Source organism: Otolemur garnettii, unplaced genomic scaffold (genome assembly GCF_000181295.1).
Source record: "Otolemur garnettii isolate 467f Iridium unplaced genomic scaffold, OtoGar3 scaffold00104, whole genome shotgun sequence".
NCBI lineage: Eukaryota > Metazoa > Chordata > Mammalia > Primates > Galagidae > Otolemur > Otolemur garnettii.
Genome location: NW_003852499.1, coordinates 6,299,700 through 6,310,073, shown reverse-complemented (window position 1 = coordinate 6,310,073; position 10,374 = coordinate 6,299,700). Strand labels below are relative to the sequence as shown.

At 47.7% G+C, this 10,374-nt stretch overlaps 1 protein-coding gene across 1 annotated transcript in view; it reads right to left on the bottom strand.

Moving 5' to 3' along the window:
• Nucleotides 1–1,767: 1,767 nt before the first annotated feature.
• BID (BH3 interacting domain death agonist) overlaps nucleotides 1,768–10,374 on the bottom strand; it is a 29,098-nt gene continuing 20,491 nt past the window's right edge. The window contains exons 3-6 of the mRNA XM_012809323.2: nucleotides 6,868–7,102; nucleotides 5,179–5,318; nucleotides 3,809–4,021; nucleotides 1,768–2,407 (exon numbers count right to left, since the gene is read on the bottom strand). Coding sequence (XP_012664777.2) covers nucleotides 2,399–2,407; nucleotides 3,809–4,021; nucleotides 5,179–5,318; nucleotides 6,868–7,102 — 597 coding nt within the window. The 3' untranslated portion in view covers nucleotides 1,768–2,398. The remainder of the gene's footprint in view (nucleotides 2,408–3,808; nucleotides 4,022–5,178; nucleotides 5,319–6,867; nucleotides 7,103–10,374) is intronic.

Below are 10,374 nucleotides of genomic sequence, written 5' to 3'. Positions count from 1 at the left end.
TCATTGTTGTTTGGCGGGCCCGGGCTGGGGATTCGAACCTGCCACCTTAGGTGTACGTGGCTGGCGCCTTAGCGGGTGAGCTATAGGCACCGAGCCAAATTTAAACTCTTAAGATTTAAAACAGAAGTGTTTGGGTAACAAGAAAGTATTTATTGTTCATATGCTTCCTCAAAAACATCATCTTCACAGTAATAAGAGTGTCCTTTAATAAGAAAATGTCTGAGATATACCCCAGCACCCATGCGTCAGGGTTTTTTAAAATTTTTTTCGGCCGAGTCTGGGTTTGAACCCGCCACCTCCAGCATATGGGGCCGGTGCCTTACTCCTTTGAGCCACAGGCACCGCCCAGTGTTTTTTTTTTTTTTTTTTTTTTAATTTTCATCAAACTGGTTAACATAGCTTTTGAGGCATTTTCTTAGTTACTATGTTAAGACATTTATAGTCTACGCTTAGTAAATTTCACAGGTACCCCTGTAAGATGCACTGTAGGTGTGGTCCCACCAAATAATCTCCCTCCAGCCATCCTCCCCCCTCCCTTCTTCTTGGGATATAATTGGGTTATACCTTTTATATGAAAGCTATAAATTGGTAAGGCTGAGTACATTGGATACTTTTTCTTCCATTCTTGAGATATTTTGCTAAGAAGAATATGTTCCAGCTCCATCCATGTAAACATCAAAGAGGTAAAATCTCCTCTTTTAAGGCTGCATAGTATTCCATGGTGTACCTATACCACAATTTATTAATCCATTCATGGGTCGATGGGCACTTGGGCTTCTTCCATGACTTAGCAATTATGAATTGGGCTGCAATAAACATTCTGGTACAAATATCTTTGTTCTAATGTGATTTTTGGTCTTCTGGATATATACCTAGTAGAGGAATTGTAGGATCGAATGGCAGGTCTAATTTTAGATCTCTAAGTGTTATCCAAACATCTTTCCAAAAGGAACGTGGAAATAGCTGATATTTGGGAACAATAGACTAGTGTTGCATTGTTTCTAAACCTAAGATTTTCCTTGTTTATGTTGGCACCACCTAAGTGACTTGGGTTTGACTATGTCCCTAGGAAAGGGAGCCCCTTCAATTGTTGAATTTTCAGAAATCTAACTGCTCTCTCATCTTTCATGCCAGAAATCTATTTCCTCCAGACGCAGCTCCTTGGGCAAGGATGAGGTGGGGGCATGACTGGAACCTGAGACCACAGGCTACTCACAGGACATATGCAGTAGCTTCTGATTGCCCACAGCTTGAAATTTTTAGAAAAAAAAAATATTTTAAAGCAAAACCTTGGAGTCCAGACACGGTGGCTCAGGCCCATAATCCCAGCACTTGGGAGGCCAAGGCAGGAGGATTGCCTGAGCTTAGAGGAGGGAGACCAGCCTGAGCCAAAGCAAGACCTCATCTCAAAAAATAGCTGGGCGTGTAGTGGGTATCTGTAGTCCCAGCTACTTGAGAGGCAGAGGCAGGAGAATGGCTTAAGCCTAGGAGTTTGAGGTTGCTGTGAGCTGTGACACCACAGCATTCTACCAAGGGCAACATATGAGACTCTGTCTCAAAAAAAAAAAAAAAAGCAAAACCTTGGCTTCTTGGAAAGAAAAAAAGTACATTTAGTTACCAGATACAAGAAACACTGGTTGACAGGAGCCCTTAAATCACCTTCACACCTTTTAACAGTCTACAGTTCTTCTTGACTCAGACAAAAGGACACCAAGTTGAAAAAGTCAAACACCTAGAACAGTGGTTCTCAACCTTCCTAATGCTGCAAACCTTTAATACAGTCCAAAGGGGTTGTGACCCACAGGTTGAGAACGGCTGACCTGGAATGAGGCTGGAGCTTCTCACTGTTCGATACAGCAGTTTAGTCCAGGGCCCCTGTGCCATTTGGTTTCTAACAGGAAAACTGTTGCTTCCTTATATTAAGATGTTCTGATTTCAATGTAATTTTCCCTTTGTGAGGAGCTCGTGCACTTCTTCCCCACCCCCTGCTCTCCTCAGACGGGAGGCTGCCTGCTGTAAGAACATCCCCCAAGGGTATACTTTAATAAATAGACATTGTGTTTTGTTCTTCTGTCTTAAAACCTGCTTTTAAATGTAATTTTCTTGACCAAGAAATAGCTTTATCTAAAAATTAACAGCTGAAATGAGATAAAGGCACAATGTGTAGACTGAGGAGATGGTATGAAACCCATTCAAGTATGTGCAAGTTGACATTTTCCTTCAAGTATATTAATGTGGAAATTTCTAAATGGATCACTATTTTCAAATAGTGGGAAATAAATAGCTATTGTTCAGTGCCTGTCTTCTCTACAAGGACGGGGCTCCATCTCCACTGGAGGCAGCTGCACTGCTGTCACCACATCAGGCTTTAGCCAGTCACGCTTCTGCTGTCCTCTGTTCAGTCCATCTAGCACAAGAAAGGAGAAACAGCCAGAATCAGCCAGAAGAATTCACAGCCGGGCCTTGGTGCTTCAGAACTCTAGTGCCACAGTCAGCAGAAGCAAAGCTGGGGCTTGTGCAAAAATGCCTTCTCCAGAGCCCTCCATCCCTGCATCCTGCTTTCTGCTACCTGGGAACAGCTGCGAAAACACAGGGTCCCCAGGCGCCGAGACCTGGCTTGTGCATCTCCCAAATCACTGACCGTGTCAAGAGTGTCTTAGTGGGTGAGCGAGGAGCTATGACTGTCTTAGCCTGATAGTGTCTGCTGGGCTGTGAGTGCAGACTGCTGTGGACATCTGCTCACTAGTTCCCTGTAGTTGGTGGTTGGGAAAATTTGTCCACCTCCTTCCAATAGTTCAGCTTGATCTAAGATTTATACTCATTCTCCTGTTTTTATTTATTTTATTTATTTTTTGCAGTTTTTGGCCAGAGGTCGGGTTTGAATCTGCCACGTCTGATGTATGGGGCTGGTGCCCTACTCCTTCGAGCCACAGGTGCTGCCCATTCTCCTGTTTTTAAAATGCCTTGTGTAACTGAAGACCATGGCACATTGAAATGTTTTTTCAAGGCTTAGCAGTAAACATGAAGAGTATTAGTTGCTTTAAAAAAAAAAAAAAAGGCTAAGGAAGCCTGAGTAATCCTTCTGACACATCTCAAACATTCCCTAATATTTCTAAATTTACAAATAAGACACATCCATGTGACATCCATTTGCATGTGTGAAACTGAAACACCAGGTTCTGAGGACTGGGCCTTCCTGGCAGCAGCGTCACTTCCAAAACCCTGGTTATTAAAAGTGACTTTTAATACCCAGGTTATGGGACAGATGTGTTCAGGGGAAGATTTTAGGTTCCTCTCCTTTTTTGACTATTCCTTTGGTCTCTCTACCCCTCATCCTTAATAAGCATGTGATGTAAGAATTTACACTCACTGATTTTTGTGTCAAGGTGAGGTTGACAGTGGCTTGAGGAAGCTCAGCTTGGGGCCAGCCACCTACTTCCTGCCATGCTGGGGCGGGGGGTGGGGGGGGGCCGCCCACCACCTGCCAGGATCCCAGCAAGAGTACGTGGCCCTCCCCTCCCCTCTGAGAGAAGTGCGTCTCATGCATACAGCTGACAAAGCACAAAAGGACATGAGGTGTCTGATGTCACTTTCTACCGCACAGCTTTCTTGCCCATGAAGCCAAAGCCGTGAGCCTTCCTACCAGAGCAGGAAGGTCTGTGACACTTCCCGGGGCGGCCACCAGCAGCAGGGAGAGAAGAGCTGCGGCAGCAGGCCCTGCTGGGTGTCCACACCTCAGACGGAAGTGGCCTGGGCAGCAGACGAGAGCTCAGGGCAATGGCGAGGGGCCGACTTCACCGGTGCTTACGTTTCTGGCCAAGTTCCTCACAGAGGCGAGCAGGTTCCGGTTAATAAAATTCACTGTCGTGCGAAAGACAACAGGGAGCAAAGATGGCGTGTGATCGGCCACCTTTTTGGCCAGTAGCATGATCAGCAGCAGCGTGGCCTTCTCCTCCGTCAAGTCTGCAGGGCAGGTCTGCATCACCTGCTCCAAGGCGGCAGCCAGGTGCCCCCTTCTGTTCTGTACCGAGGAAAGAAGGGGACAGAGGGTCACCCAGAACTGGCTTGAACAGTTTTCCCTCTCAGAGAAAAAACAGCCCCTCGATGAACACACAGAAGCACGTCAGAGGGCGGCGCGTACTGAGCAGCTAAGGGTGCCAGGTGGAGAGAACCGGAAACAACTTTGTTTCCTGGGGCAATGGAAAGGGAAGGTTAGTGTGTCCACCGTGAGACACTGAGAGGATGCAAGTCACCCCTGCCCCGGAGGCACTTAAACTCAGGGAGCAGTTTACTGCCTAAGACATCCCAGGCCGGTCCTCCTGGTGCAGGCCTGGCTAAAGGAGGTGCAGGGAGGGGCTCTACGCGACACCCCAGTGTGTGAGGAGAGAGCAGACAGAATCTGCTGGGCTGGAAAGGATCCCCAAGCTCACGACTCACTGCAGAAGTAAGCTAATGCTGGGGAGAGGTCCCAGGGCGGAGCAGTGCTCGATGCCTGAGTGCTGCTGGGGACATCCTGTGGGAGGGGGTGCTGGGACCCCAACACCTGGGGAAGATGGCAGGCCGGACCTGCTGAGTCCTGAAGCCTGGCTAAGTTTCCAGGTAGTGAGCACCTGCGTTTTCAGCAGGCAGAAGTAACGGAATGGAACCTTTCCCCTCTCTAAACTGTCGCTACAGACACGTATTTGACGCCTTGGAGTATGTAGTTCTCCTTCCTGCTAAGTGTCCTTGGCAAGGACACAGTGCCTTGGGCCAGTCTTCTGTCCCCACGGTGTCCAGCAAGTGTCTGTGTATGGATTACACCCACCAAGCCAAGAAGAGTACCAGGCTAAATTGTCACTTTTTGTCACGTGAATGAGGGATTTAAAGTTCTCTATCGGCATCTTTATTCAACTCCCTAAAACTAAGGAAGGAGTAAGTCATCTCCGGGGGCATCACATACACTTTGTAAATCTTTTTGAGGCTTTTATCCCTAAACTCTTGACTCTGACTTAAGGTTCAAGTTTCCTAAATGTCAACTGACTTAGTGCTTCTCAGAAATAATTAACCATGCTTTGACTATTTTGAGCCACCTCACCAGACACTGGCCTGACAGGAGACAGAGAACAGACTGTATTGGTTCAGTTGGTCACTGAAACAGTCCTCACCCTTCCCACTCACCCCATGTCATCCTTCACTTACCTCCTCCGACAGGCTGGGATTCCTAAACTGCTGCACCAGATTATTCACCAGTCTTGGGGGGATGCTGCGGTCCATACTGTCCCCTATTTGAGCCAGTCGCCTGGCAAAATTCTGGATGACATCTTCTTGACTTCCAGAATCTGTATGTTCAGGCAGGGAGTGGCAGAGATAAAGCAGATTCAGACAAGGGCTCTGACACGCCTCCCCACACCAGCCCACCCACCCCAGGAAAGGACAAAGCCAGGCAGCCCTCCTTCCACAGCCCCACTGGGCCAGACTGGGTCCAGGGCAATGGCCAGAGGGAGCAGAAGACTGGCTGGAGAACTAGGCTCCTCCTGAGAAAGGGGACCAGTGGCTTCCCTTCAGTTAAGAGCCATCCAGAAGATAAGCTGGCTGGATTCACCAGCAGAGAGCATTTGTGGCACAGCCTGGCTGTGGGGAACCTTCCTGGCCCCAGCCCCACCTGCCTCATATAAACCATGGTGAGGGCGAAAGGCTGGGTCGGCGCTGGTCCTGCCAGGGCCACTAGGGGGCAGTGCAGCCCACTGTGCTGGACAGCCGGGGTGGACTCTAGGCCTTGCTTGCTGGGGCATGAGGGGTAGAAATTCTAATCAGGACCAGTGGACTATCCCCTGTAGCCCTTATTGTGGCCTGAAACTGCAGAGGTAAGACTGGGCCCTAAAATATCCTGACTTGGCAGACAAAGTAGGGCCCAGGGATGGTGCATTTTGAAAAAGTTCCTTATGTAATTCTAATGTGCACACTACTGTAACCACCGTCCCAGTGTGGACACCCAAGCCATGCACTCAGGACAGTCTCCGCAGCTGCAGCAACACCCGTGGCAGAGGGGAGAGGTACAGGGATCGGGACAGGAGCGTGGGTCAAGCCTACAACGGTATGAACTGGAGACAGCGCCACACCGTGGAGGGGGTAGGGCAGCATCCACCAGCTCTTTGATTTGGGGCTTGTCATTTACCCCTCTCGGGGACTCAGTTTCCTCAACTGGAAATGAGGTTCAGAATACTAAAATGTCCTGTTACAGAAAATCACAATTCATGATATACCTGAAAGTATAATAAAAGTGTAAGGTGCTACCCAGACGCAAACATTACTGACTGGGATTTGGGCTGGGCTGCTCCAGGAATGTGAGCCCATGTGAGCAGAACCCCCTGCATGGCTTCCCCCAGGCCCAGCCATGCCTCAGACCCATCAAATCAGAATCCCTGGAGGCCAGACCCAGGCACCAGTATTTTTTAAAGCACCTTACGTTCCTGAAATTATATAAACTCAAGTTTGAGAACCCCTTGGGTTATACTATAATCCAGATCAGTGGTTCTGATACAACAATCTTGGATTATATCAGACTCACTTGGGAGGTGTGGTAAAAATATTATTCTGTATTGGTAGAGACAGGAGAATCAGGACCAGCACATAAAGGGAGAATCTGGCTCATCAAAAGGGAAAAACTTTCTCGGACTCATCCAAGAACAGAAGATAACGGAGCTCAGCATCCCTGGAGGGAATCAAGTACAGAACAAACCACCAAAGGACACAAACCCTTATTGTGGCTTGAAACTGCAGAGGTAAAGACTGGGCCCAAAGGTTCCTCCCAGCCCTCAGGGTCCCCTAATGTTACTGAAAAAAACAAAGCCCAGATTTGGGGCAGAAGGGGCAGGCCCAAATGCCTACCTGCCTCTATTCTCTCTGCGTAGAAGCGGCTGGCCCTGCTACCATCAGTTTGAAGCTCGTCTTCATCAAGTTCCTCATGCAGGTGAGTACGCACAAGCAGGTGAGTACGCACAAACGGCTCATGGCCCAGCTCTTCCAGCTCTCTCTGGAAACCACTGTTGGAGCAGCTTTGGAGGAAGCCATATACCAGCAAGCCTGTGAGATGCTCATCCCTGAGGCCTGAGCCATTGCTGACCTAAGACGGAAGAAGAGGCAGGGAGACTTGAGAGACCTGGTCCAAGGCCAGAGACCCTTCCCACAGCTGAGCTGGCAGACAGCTCCAAACAAGGCTGGGCCTGAAAGGGCCTCATGAGACCTTTAGAGCCCTGTGGGTCTGAGCCCTGCAGGAGGTCTCAGCAGACGGGTGTCGGGTCTGCAGCACCTGCTTTAAGCAATACCACCTGCAGATGCCAAAGAACAAGCTCCAGTTCTGCAGAAGGGGATTGATTCTTCTACCATTTTCTGGGATGAGTTTCCTGTTGGGGCAAGAGGGTCCACAGGCTGCTTTAGGGAAGACAAGTAAATATCACTGAGATGCCACCCATACATCACATGCTTCTTTCCAAGTCTGATGTATCCTTTACCAACTTGCATCCACCTTTCTAGCAGTTAGAAGCTCTTTCTTTTCCATGATCTCCTTTGTGGGCCCAGAATGGAACTAGGCAAACAAAAGATTTTCTATGAATACTAGAGAGTGCTAACCACAGCCAAACACTTGCCTCTGGCCAAGCCTGGTTTACTTTAGGTGTGTGTACCCTTAATCCAACCCCTCTCCCTCCAAGAGCCATGAGGATGGCTCCTACCCTCACCAGCATGGCGGAGGCTCTCAGGCCCCTTGGCTCTCCATCTGCACGAGCAGCAGCTCAGACCAGCACCTGTGCCATGGAAGCTGGGGGGATGGCTGCAGTGCACTAACTGCATCTGTATTCTTGGCAGACAAAGGGGTGCACTTGTAGCATTCACAGCTTGGGTATGTGTGCCCAGAGCAGTCAGAGGGAATGAACAAGTTGGAAGGCCAGGGATACTGAGACCTGCTCAGATAAACGCAGAACAGTCATCCTGGGCTGGCTAGACAAGGTCGAAAGAGGAAGATGAAAGTGCAGGTAAAAATGTATTTCCATCCTCTATCCTTCAGGCCATAATTTTCATTAGAAAAGCCAAAAAACTTTTAGCGGACAGATTTCATAGGGCAAATGGTTTCAAATAAATAAAATGCTTAAAATAAGGTGCTGGGGTATTGCTATTCAACCTTCACTTCTCCCACGTTCTTTTTATTTAATTTTTTGTAGAGACAGAGTCTCAATTTATTGCCCTCAGTAGAGTACTGTGGTGTCACAGCTCACAGCAACCTCCAGCTCTTGGGCTTAGGTGATTCTCTTGCCTCAGCCTCCAGAGGAGCTGGGATTACAGTTCCCTGCCACAATGCCCAGCTATTTTTTTGTTGCAGTTTGGCTGGGGCCGGGTTTGAACCCGCCACCCTCGGTATATGGGGCTGGCACTCACATTCTTTTTTAAAAAATGGAACATTTTAATGTAAAAGTTCTAATGCATCAAATCCTTATAATTCCTGTACAGAAAGGCCATGTGATACAAGATGGCTTAGATGCCCAAGAACATGTTTTGTTCCTGCCTCAAGGAAACGTCCTGGCTGGGAGAGAGGAAAGGGGGACTGAGGCAGTGTCATGGGTTAAACTGTGCACCGCAAAGGGAAATGCTCAAGTCCTAATCCAAGTACTTCCAAATGTGATCTTATCTGGAAAGAGGGTTTTACAGGTATAACTGAGTTAATGTGAGGGCATACTGGCTTAGGGTAGGTGCTAAACCCCATGACTGGTATCTTTGTAAGAGAAATGAGAGGGAGACTTACACAGAGATACAGAGACAAGGAGGGAGAACACCTTGTGTAGACAGAGGCAGAAGCTGGAGTGATGCACCTACGAGCCAAGAGCCCTCGGGGACCAAGTGCCACCGCCAGCAGCCAGGAGAGAGGCCTGGAGCAGACCTTCCTTCAGAGCCCCCAGATGTGACCAATCCTGACAACACTTTCACTTCAGACTCCTGGCCTACTAGAACTCTGAGGTATAAACCTCTGTGTTTAGAGCCACTCTTTCTGGCTGGGTGCAGTGGCTCACACCTGTAATCCTAACACTTTGGGAGGCTGACGTGGGTGGATTGCTTGAGCTCAGGAGTTGGAGACCAGCCTGAGCAAGAGTGAGACCCCGTCTCTACTAAAAATAGAAAAATATAACAGGCGTTGAGGCAGGCACCTCTAGTCCCAGCTACTCAGAGACTGAGGCAGGAGGACCAGTTGAGTCCAGGTGTTTGAGGTTGCCATGAACTATGATGATGTCACTGCACTGTACCCTGGGTGACAGAATTTGTCATGGCAGCCCCAGGAAACTAATACAGGTTGTCTTTGCCCAAAGACCTCCTGAGCCACGGGCTGATGAACAGGTGAGTAGCAGCTGCCCTATGCCAGAGCAGGCTACCAGATTCAAGTTCAGTGATCTGTGTCTCTCCCATATAAAATGAGCAGAGTTGACAGGGAAGGAAAGGAAAGAATCACATGTCAGAGGACAGGTCCAGAAGTCTCGAATGGGTTGAATGCCAAGCAACAGGTGGAGGGAGAGGCACCCGAGGCCGGCTCAGGAGACAGCAGCATCTAATTCCAAGACAAACAGAGCTTGTGCCCTGCCAATACGAAGCCATGAGCTTTTCTAACCTTCTAGACCCCGTCTGATAAAGTTGAAATGAGTGTCTCAGAAAATAGAAAAGTTGATAACTGTTTATCTGTTTAGACCACAGAGGGGAAAAGGATGTTAAGAGAAATGATCAAGACTCAGGAAATCCTGCTGGATGTGTTAGAAAACTGGTCTACTTCTCATGACGTAAGACCAGTTCCACAGCAAAGAAAAACATGGTCGCTACCCAATATGTCTGATATACTAGAATAATCCTGGTGGCCAAACCTGGTGAATGTAGCCCCAAACAAACAATGAAAATAAAATGATCTTATCTATTGTCTTTGTTTTTCCAAATATCAAAAAGACACCAAAGTTGAAAAATCCTATAAAAAGCAAAAAGGGGCCAAATTCTCCATACTTTCTTATGGGGAAAAAACAGGACCATTCTTTTAAAAAAACAGATCAATATTTCATATTAAGAACATAAGAATGCTGATTGGCATTTTAAAAATAGACTAGAAAAGGAAAATGTGGTTAATTCAACAGATGCTCGAGAAGGACGAGTATACCGGGTAAGGCAAAGAAACAACGGGTGGGAAACAGCAAAAGTTGGAAAAATGGGTTGAAATATATCAGTAATTGCAACACACACAACTTATTAAAGTCACTAAGAGACAAACTGAATCTCTTGAGAAATTTAAAGATATATGCCCTTTAGGAGTCAATCCACAAAAACTCAACACAGAAATGTTGGAAATATTTTTTGATTTTTTTTTTTTTTTTT